The sequence below is a fragment of the Nyctibius grandis genome, chromosome 5 (genome assembly GCF_013368605.1).
Source record: "Nyctibius grandis isolate bNycGra1 chromosome 5, bNycGra1.pri, whole genome shotgun sequence".
NCBI classification, from domain to species: domain Eukaryota; kingdom Metazoa; phylum Chordata; class Aves; order Nyctibiiformes; family Nyctibiidae; genus Nyctibius; species Nyctibius grandis.
This window is the reverse complement of record NC_090662.1, coordinates 90896486-90913116: the sequence shown is the minus strand read 5'-3', so window position 1 is coordinate 90913116 and position 16631 is coordinate 90896486. Positions and strand designations below refer to the sequence as shown.

The following is a 16631-nucleotide window of genomic DNA, read 5'->3' as shown; positions in this document are numbered from 1 at the left end:
GTGAGGACTGCACTTTCCTTAAACCTCTCTGTTACAGCCCAAATCCCTTACCATTTTTCTTTCCAGGGAGAGCACTGTGGTAAAGAAACAGGGAGAAAACAAAAATGTCTAATTTCCACTAAAAGTTTTTTCTGTAGGATGAAATTCCAGCTTGGAAAGGAGTTTAAGGACACTTGCAGATAGGTAAGTTAGGTCTAGCTGTGTTCTCAACACCCTGGCTAAAAATGGTTCCACTTGAAAGCCCGCTAACAAAGACTTCCACTGAGCCCCTTTTTACTTTGTAAATTGCAATACACATTGCCTGGTTTGTATTTTCATGTCTCAAACCCCAACAACTCTGGGCAATAGTTGATAAAATCACCCACAATGGTGAACATCAAGACCAAGAAGTAATCAGCCTGCCTGGAACAATGATATTTTATTTAATTTTCTTGAAAGCATATTCACCAAGCAACCATTCACTCTATCCATAAGGTTTTTCTCTCATGCAATTTGTTTCAGGGCAGTTTACTGCGACAGGTGTTTAAGAGCTGTCCATAAGCTCTTTGAAAGCTGTCCTCCACATTTTTCTGGAATTCCATTCCCCTCAAGTCACTGCACGACAGGCCTGCTCAGTTTCAACACACACTGTATTCCTTTCTCATCACTTACAGAAGTCATCTCCATGTTATTCATCTGAGCCTCATGGAAGCCACCATCTGACATCACTTCCTCCTCCGCTTCTTCCTCAGCTGTTGCAACATTTCGGCGTTTAAACAACTAAAGAGAGAAAATATTTAATATATATAATATAGCAAATACATACACAGCATGTCATGTTAGGCTGCAATAAAAATGACATAACTATCACCTGAAAGAAGCTAGTATACTGTCTACAGGACTCCTCCAGACAGTAAATGGAGAAAGTTTAGTCACGGAGTAAATGAAAACAGCAATGTGCTAGAATATTGGTTCCGAACATCTCTGGAAAATCCTCACTGATATTCCCTTCTTTTCTTTACCATTCCCCTCCATCTACAAGCTATCACTAACTTCCAGAGAACTGCTTTCTTGCAACTGAGTGGCAGAGGATGCTGGGGCTCAAACACACAAAATATTGTTTCGTAGAACACCTGCAGAGGCTGGGGTAATTGAGTCACTGTGGCAGAGAGGGCTTTGGAGGATGATCACATGGGATTGGTCTAAAGAAATTATACTGGGATGAACAGAATTTGATTGTTACCACTTAGAGAAGGTACTCAGTTTGAGATGTCATGAGAAGTGCTAGACAGGCTACAGCTTCTCCCCTTAATCCAGCTGTCTCATTGGAAGAAACATTAGCAATGACAACATGGGTCTGGGGTTGCTGCTTGGCCTGTTGAGTTCAGGAAACAAGACTCCAGCATCAAGCCATGTCATATTTGCACCACTGGATACAGGCAAGACAGAGCCCTGACACAGACCTGATCTTACTCTTCTCTCCAGACACGACGGGGAGGAAACAATATGCAAAACTAAGTGTACAGCAACCCTAGGTCAGTGATAGGCATCCTTGTGGAATGCTACTCCTTCTAAGCTACTGTATTATGTGCCCACTCAAGCTCAACAAACATGCTCAAATACCATCTTAAATGAAAATTTGTATGTTGACCAGTTATGTGAAAATTCAGAGGCCTGAGGTTGTTTTCGTGGAGTTGTTCAGCTTAAAAAAAAACGAAACAACACAAAATCAAAAAAACATGGAATTTAAACAAACTTCAATGAGCTACATGCCAAAAACATAAAAGAGAAGCACCTGTGCAAGGTCTGAAATTGTAGAGCTGCAGACTCTGCCTGCAACTCCACTTCTGCTCCACTGTTAGTACAGTTCGGACTAACAATTTTCTTTATCAGAAGGAAATACTGCCACACACTTTACTTAGCCAGCCTGTGGTAATCAGGTTCAAGGGAGGTCAGAGGCATAGATAAGACAGAAAATTACTCATCACTTTCCTAATTTAGTAACGGCTTTACAAATAAGACCGATGACATTCTGTGCTACCAGCAGTCTGGAAATGCTACCTGCAGATACTGAGCAAAATCAACAACAAGTATTGCTATTTCCTCTCAGAACTCTTCCCTGCCCTTCCTTGAAAGCGTCTGGTACTGACACCATGAAAACGATATCAAATAGAACAGACTACAGACTTGACATAACATTCAAAACACAAGCATGTTACTATCTTCATTCTAACTCTAGAAACGTCAACACTGATCAAAAAGGCTTCACTATAACTTTGTCTAAAATTTAACCAATCCCTTAAAGCTTCCAGTGAACACAACTAACAACAAAAGGAAGAACTGTTCAGTGCTACCGGATTTTATCAGAAGATTGTTTTCATCATGTCTTGTCACTGCTGCTGCTTTCTGATTAAACGGGCAGAGCACCTGCCACTTTGCAATGCGAATGAAGTAGTAAGAAGTAGCAAGACATGAGCCGGTAGAGAAGCTTTGTTTCCAAGCATTTTTCTCAAATCATTTTGCTTACAACATATACTAAATTCACTACTCAAGCTACCAGCCTTATGGGCATAAACATAGCATGAACTTTTGTAAATTCATAAATGAACTCAAACTTAAAGACAGAAAACCAAGAAGAATCAGGCCAACAAATTATTTCTTCCCTCAAGAAAATCATTACTACAACTTACAAGGACTTGGTCAGATCTTCTCCTCCTATTCTAGCTGCAATGTTTCTTCCATTTCACCCCAGCTTGCCACTTGAACAGAGATTAGAGCCATCACAACTCCAGTAGCAAAAAAAAAAAAACCACCACCCACAAAACAAAAACCAACCAAACAAACCAAAACACAAATAAAAAACCACGAATCCTCAATCACCTTCAGTGCAAGGTCAGACAGCTTTGTTCAAACCACCTTTACCTGCCAAGCTGCTCTGGCCAATCTTACACTTGCAGGAATGAGGAGCACTCACTCAAAGTTTTGTGCCACCTGCAGAAGAGGCAATAAAGTCTCCAAGTGACTCTGACTTCAGACTGACTATGTATGAATCAGACAGGGCAGGAACAAATAAGAAGGGGCTTGGGAGAAGCAAAGAGCTAGAGACAGTGCAAGACAAGACTGTTTAAGGACTGTTACGGTTATCACAACTGTAGTACAGTACCTGTTCCTCTCTCTTTTGCTTCCGTAGTTGAAGACCCTCTTCCTCTCGTCTGCGACGCATCTCATCAGGGTTTAGAGATTTGTTCTTGTAGCTCTTCAGTCGGAAATTCTCTTTTCCTGAGGTCGTCATGATTCCTTTACAATGCAATTAAAAAGAGAAGTCAGAAAACAACTACTCTTCAACAAGACATCATTTTATATTCTGTCTCCATCTCAATCTCTGTAGCCATGCACTTCCAGCCACTGCCACCCTATATCCCACCACCTAACTTCCAACAACTTAGAAGGTGTAAAGCAAAATTTCACCGAATTGTCACTTCGGTGTGCCAGTTCTTCACATCAGACCAACAAATTTATTTCACTCACTGAGGCTGCAAGGCATTAAGAAGTTAAATATTAAGAAAGAACTGAGATCTGTAAAGCAGAGGATCCAGCCTGGGCTAAAAAGAAAGCTGCACTAATAAATCTTAACATTTCTCCATACAGGGAATTAGCCAGCTAATTAAATTCCCTTGTCTTCACTCAGAAGTGAAGGGGGTTTTAGCTTAATTCACTTTGCAAGTCACTACAGGGGCTTTTTTTGCACTCCAAATCCACATTTTAAGTTAATACAACACAATTCTGTGTTTCTTCTATCCAGACAAGACCTACGAGAAAAATGAAGTGGAGGGAGAAATTTTAGGTGAGGATGGTTTAACCACTGAAAATGCTCACTCCTGCAAAGCAAGCAGTGCTATTCTTCCCCTGCTTTGCGTCCCCAGCCTCTAATCCTGCCGCTGTTTATGCAGACAGGCCTTTTTTCAGTCTATGACTTCCAAGTACTATCTTGCATAACTCAGTGGATCAGCATTTATAGCTACCCATGACGATTTTCACATGTACAATGCTGCACTTTGGAGTTACTTAGCGTAAAACAATAGCTATAAAACTGTGCGGAAATACCATGCCCCCTTAAATCAATAGGCTTCGGATCAGGTCTCAAATCTTAGTAATCCATTCTGCTGCTACTTCTCCCCTTACATCCCCCCTTTAAATCCAAAAAAGACTGGGAACCAAATTCTAAACTTCTCAGTATTTCCATGCATCTTCATACAGATGTGGAACCTCCAATAAGTTGTAAGTATCTGCAACTGTGTAATACAAAATTTAGGAAACTATGCTATATTAAAAGTTACTCTACAGGGCTTTTAAAGGTCTCTTTCAAATGCCCTAACATGTTGTATTAAATATGCTACCTGCCTCAAATTCCATAAGCACAGAATCACCAGGTGATAAATGATCTCCTGTGTACTTTTTACTTCAAAACGAAGCAACATGGGTGTATAAAGACTCTCAACAGCTTAGGTTTCCTATTTAAAATACAACAAACGTATAATCGAGTCTACTCTAACCTCCTCTTCTTTCAGTTAGCACCAAGAGTTTTAAGGGACTAAAAAAAACAGAGGATATCCAAATATGCTTCTTATTAGAGCCTCTTTTCAAGTCGCTGCTACCTGACAACTGATTATAAGAATTCTGATGATCAGAACTGACTTTCACAGAAGATATTTCTGGCGTCACTTCAAGAGTTACTGTATTCTGCCAACTGAGATTTAAAAACCTGTTAAGGTACATAAAACTACTGTATTCAAGATCAGTCACACACTGCACTGAATGCAACATAAAAATCTGAGCATATAGGTCAAGTAATTCAGCAGCCTAATTCTGCTGAAAAGGCTCTTCCTGAAACGGCTTCTTTTAATAAAGGTCCTACAAAAAGATAAATCTCAGAACGCAGGAAGTGCCCTACATCATTCTTAACAGCTTAGAGACCCCCTTCTTCCCGTGTTTAGGTGTCTGAGCTTAAAGTGTTCATGTTTCTTGCAATATGCTTGGCAGTAACATTTTCTTCCCGTTTTTAGTTTAAGTGACTACTACCTGTATATTAAACATATAACCCATTTGGGGAAGCCCTGGATTTTAACTGGAAAAAGAAGTTCAGGCTAACAAATACTCAGAGTACAACATTTTTTTTGTTTCTAAAACATTTTGAAAGAAATATTAGATATATTTTAGAATTAGCAAAATGAACTCAAACACCACATCGACAACCATGAGCTAAAAGGACGTGCCTAACAGGAAAATGGCTTTGCAGCCACTCTAGTCAAGAGGCCCTTGAACATGAACAACACGGGCACACACAACAGCCCAGATAAGATCTCAGGCCTTCTGTGACATTATTAATAATTCTCCATCTTGTCTGAAACACGTCTTCTCAAATTCAGAAGATTATATTTGCCTTTATTTGGGATTTCAGGACTTTGATAGCTCCTGTGGTCATTTCACACCTTCACTTTCAATCCCTTAAAGTTCTTAACTTAAAGAAATGCTTGACAGGGAACAGTCTTTTCTTAACACTGAATTTCACCTCATTTCTATTATGTAGCCCCTCTGTACGATGTTCCAGTGTTTCGAAACATCAGTGACACCACCCAGCTTCAGCAGCAGCAAGTTTCCTTAGTGTATTCTTCCTTACTGTATTTGTTTACCTAGTTTCCCCTCATCTCCCAACTTGTGTATTAATTTCTCTCAATTAATTTTGCTTCTGACTTTAAGGTAATAATTTTAATTTTCCTCTCAGAGCTCTATTAGCCCTCTCCTATTGTACTTTACATCATCGTTTCGTTTATTGAAAAATATAGGCACAGGGTTTACGTGAATTCTCTGACTTTAACTCAATCCCTCTACCTAATGGCTTCACAAGAATTATCTTCTATTTATCACACCCTTTAAAAGCTTTAGCTGCAACTTTTGGCTGTGCTAATTTCTGACTTTCAAGACAGCTCACTTTGCTGACTAACCCCTTCTTCTATTTTCTGAGTAATCTGTACACTTAAAATCCTTTCAAAATAGTGTATTGTGTTTTACCTAAGAGTAAAGCCTTCCTACAAATTCCTACCACCAAATGACTGGGAAGACAGTTTCTTCTATTAAAGGTGAAAAAACTAAGCTCCCTTCACCATTGAGAAGTTACCAATTCAACTAGCAATGAGTTCAGTAATTTATTTCATAGTAGTCCCTCAATGGTAGTAAATAAACAAAATTCCAACACATACGCAGGTATAAAACAGATATGTGGCTATCTAACCTGGATAACTATTACATCCAAAGTTACTTTCCAAAAGCAGCTTTTGTAATATCCTCAATTATCTCCTAAAATCAATTCTTTCTTCATCATTCTTTTACTGGTTCCTTGACTACTGGTGAAAAATTCAATGACCACATCCAGGATTTCAGCCAGCCCACATCTACTGCTACCATCTTTAGACCTATTCAGTCTGAGCACACAAATTATTTTTTTAGGACTGAAAATATAACAATCCTATGTCAGTTGTTACAGTCATCCAAGGATCGTTTGCTAAAAATCTCCTCTTCCGTTTTTCAGGATGTAGCCTTTCCCCCAGCCTAAACCACAGAGGCAAAACAACTTCAAATTGCCTCACTCGTCTTCAGCAGCTTTGTTGTGGCTTAACTGAAAACCTTTCAATGGTCACTTTAAATTCACCCATTGTAATTTCTTCATAGCAAATAGCAAACCCTGGATCCTCTCTGCACTATCAAAATTAATGCTACTTCTGGTGAAAATCTGTGGTGGTTGTCATGGAAATGTTCTACCCATCTTTTCTTTCCTAAAGATAGCATAGTATTTTCCATGGTTTTTGGATACTCGTGCATCTACAGAAAAAAAACCCTGTGGTGACCTGGTGAGGAGTTTTCAAGGTGTATTCTTTGTTTTTTTGTGCAGCACCACTCAAACCCCATACGAGACTTTCTCCTCCTCAGTTTGGCTGCCATGAAAAAATTTGTAAAATTAAAAACACCATCTATTCCTGAATATCTGCATTTTCCGAAGGAAATGATGATCCCCAATTTTTTTCGCTGATCGAGACAAGTACCCTACCAAAGGTGGATGTGTTCTAAGCACACATTTCTAGAAGAAAGGAAAAGTACTGCATTTCTCCTTGCTCGTCAGTCAAAGAAATTCAGAGGCACTGAGAAACGCAGTCACTTACTGAGATGACCTACCTTGTCCCAAGCAATCATCTAGATAGGAACAAAAATGAACTCCCTGCCTTCTTAAATCAGATATTACTGTCACTAGACTTCAGGGCTTTGCCAGAAGGAATGCCATGTGACTAATACTCTTGGATATTCCACACGTCAGAGGTATCCAGGTGTAAAAATAAAGGCCTTACAAATTTCAGACCTGTATAATGGTATGTATAACCCAGATGACTGAAACTAAGATTACCAAAGACACTGCTGATATTAAAGACTGGTAGAGACAAACTTTGCTTCTTTGGAATAAGAAGAAAAAAAAAAGTATTTCAGAAGTGTAGACCTGTACAAGAAATTCTATCTTCTAATGGAAATATATCGGAAAAGGAAGACTTGAAAATTAAGGTGGACAAGGAGGCTGAAGAGAAACAGTGTAAGCTATAAAAAAAGTTATCTTGAAGATCTATGATCCAACATACTACCAGTCTATGTTTCCTAACCAACAGAGGCAGTTGTCAGAAGGGAAGGACTGATTGGAGGCATACGTGTGAGCTCTACTGTACCTTCAAACTGCTGTCCCTCCTTTAGATTGCTGCCAGAGAGACAGTGAAGATACAAGACGCAGAGTCAGCCCTGAAAGGACAACGTGTGTTGGAAACTGCATGGACAAGACGGAAGGAACTCCAAGCAGTGAGAGAAGCTGGAATTATTCAAGGCAAGAAATGGTTCAGCTATACTACAAAACCTTTACTTCCAAGCAGATTTTTGTTTGTTTATTGGTTCTGCCATAGGACTGTAGACCTCCTAGAGAATTAAAGTTTCCTCACAACCATGTTGCTTGATATCAGGCCAAACACCTACAGCACAGCCTGGACAGATGTTTGAGCAATTCGCTGACCTCCGATTACAGGATGCATCATCTTCTGACACTCTTAGTGAGAGACTAGAAGACTCATCCAATTTTAAAAACTCCCTCGAAAGCAGCACTTGGTCATTCATTACTCTCATCAACACTCCCTACAAATCCAACATTTTGGCCACAAATGTCTTTGTTTTTTTCCCCATGAAGTGCAGATTTTGGAAAGTCCTTCTAATTTGCTTTTTGACAATTCAAAGGCAACAGGTTCCGGATGCTAACAGAAGTATTTAAATTTTGTGAAAATAAACTGTCAGCTTTCTTGGAGGTGACAGACAATGAAAAGTCTTCATAATAAAACCATGAATAATATATGGCATAGAATTATAAATGTATCATCTGGGATTAATGTTATTTCCCTGGAAAAAAGTTCTAGAGCAACACCCTACATCTGCCATCATCCTAGAGAGATGAAAACACATCAACCAAGTCTCTACACTGTTGACAGTGTTATCTGAGGAAAAAGAAAATACAGAAAATCTGCAGACTTCTCTCTCCACTGCCACCTCCTGTTGTTTGAAAAACTGGCTAAATCACATAAACATTTTGGTGAGGTTGTATCAGCTTCTTCTGTAAAATTATTTGACAAAGCATACTGGATTATAGGGGTCTATGGGAATGCTCACCAGTAGAAACACCCGTATCACCTGAGGGTCAGGGGTGTTACTTTCTAATTTCCAAAGTCTTAAGACTCTTGCAAAGCTCAGGACACCTAGAGGAAAGGATGTTTAACCATCTCAACTACAAAAAGCTATTCAAGCACAACACAGCCGATTTCTAAAATCTTTGTTTAACTTTCTCTAGCTGTAAAATGGGATTGGGAAACATGTCTCACGGGCACTACAAAATTAACAGTTACAGTATTTGTAAAGACCTGCAAAGTAAATTTTGCTGATGATATATCAAAACCTAGCACTACCAAGGAAACAAAACGATCAGCGAAATTTCATTTTCTGTGGCTTGGGAAAGCTGCAGCAGCAGGCACGAGTGCTGTGCACCAGCAGGAATGAGAGACTTCAGTTTATGCAGAACAGCACGGACCCACACTCCTAGGGCAACCATCACACAAGAGCGATGAAGAAAGAACAGAACCACCACCTTCTGCTATCCAAAAGGCCAGAAGATTAAAGGAGCTTCAAATGGAATATAACATTTGTAGATAAAAACAGATAGCATATATAGCCTTGAAACAGGGTTCAGACTTTTAGAAACCGTCTGTCAAAAACTGGAAGTAGCAAGGAGACTTCTTCATAGAATTGCTGCCCACCTCTGTATCTTTCAAATCTGGTTCCTTACGCAGGCTTCCTAGTCTTTCACGGTTTTTTCCATGCCCAGTAATAGGCCTTAATTGACAATTGTTTCTGTTCTAGCACCTTTATAAGCACGTGACATAGCAAAGCAAGTATTAATCCACTTAATCTGTGAAAATTCAGCATGTTCTAGTTCTTTGGCCATTTGGCAAGTTGGACTTCTACTTGCCCAAAACGAGGCTAATCTTAAAACTTAAGACAATTAATACAAGGCCTGAAAAGACATACAATTTTACACAATATGGAACATGAAAGTATAGGCTAATTTAAATGTTCAATATTGACTGTTCATCTAATACCAAAGACCTGCCTGAAAGCAAACAAAAGGGAGAAAATAAAATAGACTGCATTATCTGAACAGTGCTGAGGACCCCTGATGTCAGGGTTGTAGGGATGTCCCATTTCAACAATGTGATCTCCGCATCTCCCACAAAAAAACAGGGCAGAAAATACATTTAAAATAAAAACAAACAATAACTACATCAAAAGTATTTTTTTCAAAATCATTAATCTTGAAGGGCCAATTGATTATACTCCCCAGTAACATTCAGAAAGATCATCTGTGCTCACCAAAATTAGGGATTTTTAAGAGACATGCCTCAAGTCAGGGCAACACCAGCTGGCCAGGCCCCTGATCTTCCTTTTTTACACTAAAAAGCACATAGAAACAAACAAAACAAAAAAAACCAAGGAAGCATATTTCTGGTTGAAGAAAAAAAAAAAACACACTAAGAAATAAAATTATTTGACACTCGATGCTGTCTCAAAAACTGATCTGGCACATCAGCCTGTACAACTAGTTAGGTGCACTGACAGCCATACAACCGGTCACTTAAGCCGATCCTTAAAAGTTTAAAGATCATGGTTTGTTTTGGTTTGGTTTTTTTGTAGGAAACACCACTGAAAAGATTAAGCAGTAATGCATTTACAAAGTTTAGGGAAAAACAGTTTTACCAAATGGGGGGGGGGGGGGGGGGGGGGGGGGGGGGGGAAATCAATAAAAGACTACACGCTGTATATCTAGTACTTCACTATACATCTACTGTTGCCAAAGTATTTCCAACATGTTTCGAGTTACATTTTTTTAGAAGTCCATTTTGACTTGAGGTATATCTTTCAAAGTTCCAGAAAGCTTTTAACTTGAGCAAGAATGCAAAAATACCAACTCTCAAAGTCAGGTCAACTTAAAAGGAAAACAAATTCTTTAACCGAGCCTTTGAGTTACAAACACAAAATTCCTTTACTGCATTCAAAGTCATTGCAGCGCAATAAATCTGTTTAAATGAAAATAAAAATCACCCCCAAAACAAAACTACCCTGATTTCTATAACCCCACAGTCCACAATCAACCTGAAACCAAAAAGTTCCCACAAGTCGTAAAACAAAGCAGCTAGTGATGGGGAATTAAACTTTTCAGCCTCACAGGATTATACTAACATTAAAAAAAAAACCCTTCACTTTAACATGCCCATCGACACAAAATAACAAAAGCGATTATTCCTGTGTGCCAAACTAAAATGTAATCTGTTTTTCTTTTAAAGCAGAGATTCATTTGTATTTTGATTAAGATTATAGCACATCTTCCCTGCACTTACAGAATGAGCTGACCCACGATGTGTTTTCTGTGAGGTCATATCTAAAAATTGGACCGTTTGAAAAAGAACAGTCATCTCTATAATTTGACAGCCATCATGTGTCAGAAAAAAAAAGTCATCCTAACATGCCCTAAACATTCTTTACAAGGGAGCAAGAGTACACCTTTCAGCATCTTGCAGCATGAAAATAAGAAATCCCAGACACGTTAAAACAAATTAGGTTAAAAATAAACTAAATTATTAATTAAGTTGACTTCGTAGTTTCAAGCAACTTTTGCTTAGGGTTGTGAATGCCAGAAGGTACTGAAACCAAACCTACCTCATGCTTCCCCCGATGACAAATTTGCCTTCAACAAATCTGCTGGTTGCTGTGACTCAGCATTATGGCAGGTAAGCGTGCAAAAGCACAAAATAACAGTAAGTCAAAATTCTACTGATTTCATACTAGCTTTGGACACCAGCAACCAAAAGCCTCCTAATACTGATGTATCAGCCGCATCAAGCCAAAACCCGCAGGCACTTCAACGCTTGATGAGGCTCAGTCTGCCTCCCTCATCCCATTTACACCTAGTACCCCTCCTACGAAAAGCTCTGGAATCCAACACAGAGCACACTCCCAAAGACACCTCTTTTCCTTTCTGATCATTTCACAATAGAAAAGAAGGTAAAACAAGAACACACAGGCAGTTAAAGAGGTGATCATGTGGAAGCTATTCAAATGAGTCTTGCATCTTTTAAGAGGCAATCGCATCCTGTTTCAGACAGAAAACATGTCACAACAATCTAAGCAAATCACAGCGTTATTATCTGATTTTATTTAAATGTAAGTTGTGATTTAGCACTAGATTTGGTAGGCTTACAATGCCTTGTTTGGAGATAAATACATGCAGGATGTTTAGCCATGGGATATTTATTTCTAAAATCAGCGTATCACTTATGTACAATCTCAACTTCATGCCTAGATTGTAAAAAAACAAAATAAAATAAAGATCTGTGTGTGTCAAGCTGGTTAGTTTCTCACAGAACATATGAGTCCTCCTGATGAGCCTGGCAAGCAGTCTGAACTACCAAATAAAAATAGAAAAAGAGAAAATAATTACTCCAGATCATAAGGAAGCTTTCAGCAGCTGGTGACTAGCTAAATCTTAAGTCTTATGGCATACTCTTAAAACTCAGAGTATATTAGTCTCTATATACATCCAGGAACACAATCGTATTTCTTTCAATTCTAATGCTTTTAGCTTCTGCCTCCTCACGACACTAAGCATTGATTATGCTTCAATAAAGTATTCACTTTATCCCAATTTAAAATTTCTTTTATGTCACTGAACTCCATTTACTCCTGTCTTACATGAATGGATCAACAGAAGTGACAATGTGATGTCCACTCTACCATTACTTTCTACTACTTTTTCATATCCTCCTCCTCCTAACAGCCTTTTTAAACCAATTCTGGTGAAAGGCAATTTACTGTCTGTCACCTGCCTTAGACTACCTCTACTTTTTATCCTGAAAATGAATTATTAAGCCTGCACAATATTTAATGCAGTTCAAGACATTCACGAGGTGGCATAATATAACTTCCAGTCCTACTGTTCTACAGATTTTATATTTAGCAAAGGTTTTCACTGAGTGTTTCATTTAAACTTACCTTAGCTGTTTTTCCAGAGTTCCTCTACCTTCTTCAAAATAACTTAAAAATACTGATATTTCTATGGGCCTTGCACCTTACTGATGGCATTTTGTATCTTGAAAACCCCACATTCATTCTTGGAAATAACATAGGAGTAGTTTAATCCATTACTTGCTTGACAGACTTCAAAAACTGTAGCAGACTAAGGATACATTTTTTTCTTCAGAGTAGAAAAAAAATGACTCGCTGTCATATCACTGCCCCTTATCTCTGCAATTTACATCAGCATTTTTTTCATTAGTATTATTATTAAAACAAGGACTTCCATTAGGCTTTAGCCCCTTAGTATGCAGCTGGATAATTTTCATATCAGTTCAGCTTCCACTCTTGTTCTCTGAAAAAAGAGGTGGTCTGGTCTTTCTAACTTGTTGTTTGCCCATTACATCATCCCAGAACCTCCTGTTTAGACATTTCAGCCATTCACAACATTTCGTCATGTGAGTAATTCCTTTAACGTCTTATTTTTCTTATCTTGCTTATAGCCTACAAGGCTCCCTCACACCCCTAGTCCCTTTGGCCTTCAGAAATATTTAAACTAATCCATTAAATTTAGCTACTTGCTGCTGCTCTTCTATTTCCCCTTATGTTTCCAATTTACATTAACATCCCTAACCCTAATTCACATCACTTTTTTCTTTTTTATTTGCTATATGTTATGCTTTTTCACATAGACTTGATTCCCATTTTTCTGGAGGGCACTGTTTTACGTCCATTAACCTCTCACCTCTTGCCACAAAGTTATGCTTTCCAACCTTGCAACTTCTTTACTGTTGCCCTTAAAGGTACAGTTTCCTTTTGTGTTCTTAAGTATACGAGTTAAGCCCCTCCTTTGCCCCCTCTGTGGCTTCTAAAACACTTCAGAAGAAAAATTCCACCATCTCGAGGAGAAAGAGACAAACAGAAAGATAAAGCAAGCCTGATAGATACAGGACAGTCTAAAAAAAAAAGTACCATTCTGTTCCCTTTAGCTTATTCAACAGAAAGGGGAGGGGGGAGAAAAGAGCACTGTACTGAAACACTGAAGTTGAAATAAGATTATCAAACAACCTGGTTAAATAAATATGTACGCTTAAAAGTCTCTATAAAGAACCTTTCAGAAACTGCTACAATGTCTGACTGTAGTACTTTTAGTTCTCAGAGTGTCTTTGGTCAGTGCTGCTGACATGGGCTGTTGCTGCCTTTCCCCTTCTAAATGGACTGAACTGTGACTTCTCTAGGAACCAGCACTCAGCTGAATATACAGGACCACATAAGCAAGCCAGCTCTGAAGACATCAACACAGAGAACGTAACATTAGGAAAAAAAAATCAATGGATGGCACGCTGACAGCAAAAGGTAAACATCCTGGTACACTGTTGGAATGAGAGATGGGATGTGACAAAGACTATTTAGAAGTTTTACAGAGGGGGGAAAAAAGATCCAAAGCCCCCAAAACAGTCAGGTTTCTTGGAAGTAAAGCATCATGAATCATAGAATGGCTTGGGTTGGAAAGGACCTTAAAGATCATCTAGTTCCAACCCCCCTGCCACAGGCAGGGACACCTTTCCACTAGACCAGGTTGCTCAAAGTCCCATCAAATCTGGCCTTGAACACTTCCAGGAAGGGGTCATCCACAACTTCTCTGGGCAACCTGTTCCAGTGTCTCACCACCCTCACTGTTCGAAAGATTACGGCAACGGAACCCATTCTCAGAAAAACCTCTACCTCACATGTCATCTTATGTTACTGTGCCTCAAGCTACTCTTCATTTTCCCTGTGCCTATGGGTATGTCTAAAGGGTAATTAAAACGTGCAACCACACTCCAAGTAGAAACAAACTTGTAAACTTGTTTTGAATGAGCTAGTTCACACGTCAATGCCCGTGGTAATGCTGCAGGGAGAGCAACATAATGAAGTTACAATAAAAACAAGGACAGATATGCCAAAGAATAGTTTGATTCCAACTATTAATTTACACAGTGTTCTATTAACTGTTCTATTCCAACTCTTAATTGCCACAGTTATATACAAAATAGCTTTTAAAAAACTAGTTTATAGGAATAAAGTTGCAATCCCATTTCTGGATAGCCCATAGACGTATCCCAACTTTGTTAAGCCTTTCATTAACATCAATCAGGCAGAGCAGAAAATACACCAGCGAACAAAAAAACCCAGAGAAACGACAGCTTGAATAAAGGATAAAGAGACTATTAAACACAACCATTCAGCAACATTTGGGAATTCTGCAGAAACAGCAGCCCAGTATTTTCACAGCTCATGACCTATCTTTTCAGCCTAGAGTTTCAGTTTTCATGAAACGCCCTCAAGAGGCAAAGCTTAAAATCATCATCGCGCGTATTCTTGTACGAGCAATACAAATGTAAAGATTATGAATGAGACGAGATTCTGCTGGTTACAAGGTCTCCGGAGACATGACGATCGGAAACGGCCACCACGGCTACTGAGAAAGAGCAAACCCTTCATCACAGTCAAAGAGGTAAGGTGCGGCCGGGATACCGTGAGGCTGGGAGGTGACGTTTGCAGGGAGCAGGTACAGTTTTTGTAGCACCAAGATAACCAGGGGGAAAAAAACCGGCCAAGCTCGGAAGACCCAGAAGAAAGTTTCCCTTCCCCTCCCCGCCGAGATCCGGCGCGGCCTCTCCTCACGCCCCGTCCCGCCACAGGACCACACGGCCGGTCCCGCCGGCACGCAGCAGCACCGGGGAAGCCTCGTCCTTGCGGCGCGGATTTGCCCGCCTCCCCCACAACCACCCCGCCGACTTCCAAAGCCCGAGCGCGGCTTTCCCGCGGGGGGCAGCCCGCCACCGGCACAAGCCCCGCCGCCACACCAGCTACGCGGGGGCTCCCGGGGCAGGACCTGCCCGGCCTACCGCCCTCCCGCTCCCCGGGGACCCCCTCCTCCTCCTCCTCCTCCTCCCGCTCCCCGGGCGAGCAGCGCGGGGCCGGCGGGAGGCCACCGGCCCCGGCCCACGCGCGCGGCTCCCGCCGCGCCGGCCAGCCCCGCCCCGCCCGCGCGGCCCCCGCCTGTTGCACGCGCGCAGGCCGGGGCCTCCCGCAGCCCAGGCCGAGGCGCCCCCCGCCGACGCCCTGCGGGGACCCGTCTCTCCTCGCGCGCCCGGCCCGGCCGCGCTCACCGCCCGGCTGCCCTCAGCGCCCCCTCCGCCGGCTCGGCTCGGGGCAGGCCCGACACCGGGGCTCCCCGCTCCCGACGGCGCGGACGGCGGCGCTCCCCCCCCCCCCACCCCGTACCTGCTGCCGGCGCGGCCCGGCCCGGCCCCGCGCTGTCTCCTCTCGGGCCCGAGGCGCGCGAGCGCCGCTCCCTCCCGACCTGCCTTCCCAGCGCTGGCTGGCGACGGCAGCGCGCATGCGCTCAGCGACCTGCGTAGCTTCCGGCCTTAGCGCAACGCCCTCTGGGAAGGAGAGCCCTTCCGGCGCCCCGCGGGCCAGGCGAGGCGAGCCGGGACGGCGGCGGCGGTGGCCGCGCTTCACGCAGCAGCGGCGCCCTCCTCAGGACGGGGACGGCCTCAGGCCGCGGCCCCGGGGAAGACTACGGCTCCCGGCATGCAGCGCGCGCCCCGCGCAGCCGCAGACAGGGCGCGCCTCTCCCGCCGGGACGGCGCAGTGCGGCGCGGGGCATGCCGGGAGCTGTAGTGCTGCGGGCGGTGCCGGCGCGGCCGGGTCTGGGGAGGGGGAGGAGACACCGCCTCCCTGCCTGAGGGGCGGCGGGCAGGCGGGTGGCAGGCGCGGAGACGGAGGCGATGGCGGCCGGGCGCTGCCCTGCGGAGCGTGGCGGCCATGGCGCAGCAGCCGCGAATGGCAGGGCGGTGCTAGGCCGCCGGCGGCCGCGGGCCGTGACCTGCCGCCTGTGAGCGCTGCCGCAAGGGAGCTTCGTGACGGGCAGCGGTGAAACGGACAGGGACCCCCGCGGGGGCTTTTAC

The 16631-nt window shown here is 42.3% G+C and overlaps 1 protein-coding gene across 1 annotated transcript in view; it reads right to left on the bottom strand.

Moving 5' to 3' along the window:
* KPNA1 (karyopherin subunit alpha 1) overlaps positions 1 to 16039 on the bottom strand; it is a 63598-nt gene extending 47559 nt beyond the window's left edge. Inside the window, exons 1-3 of the mRNA XM_068400953.1 lie at positions 15943 to 16039; positions 3143 to 3276; positions 652 to 759 (exon numbers count right to left, since the gene is read on the bottom strand). Coding sequence (XP_068257054.1) covers positions 652 to 759; positions 3143 to 3271 — 237 coding nt within the window. The 5' untranslated portion in view covers positions 3272 to 3276; positions 15943 to 16039. The remainder of the gene's footprint in view (positions 1 to 651; positions 760 to 3142; positions 3277 to 15942) is intronic.
* Between the last annotated feature and the right edge of the window lie 592 nt (positions 16040 to 16631).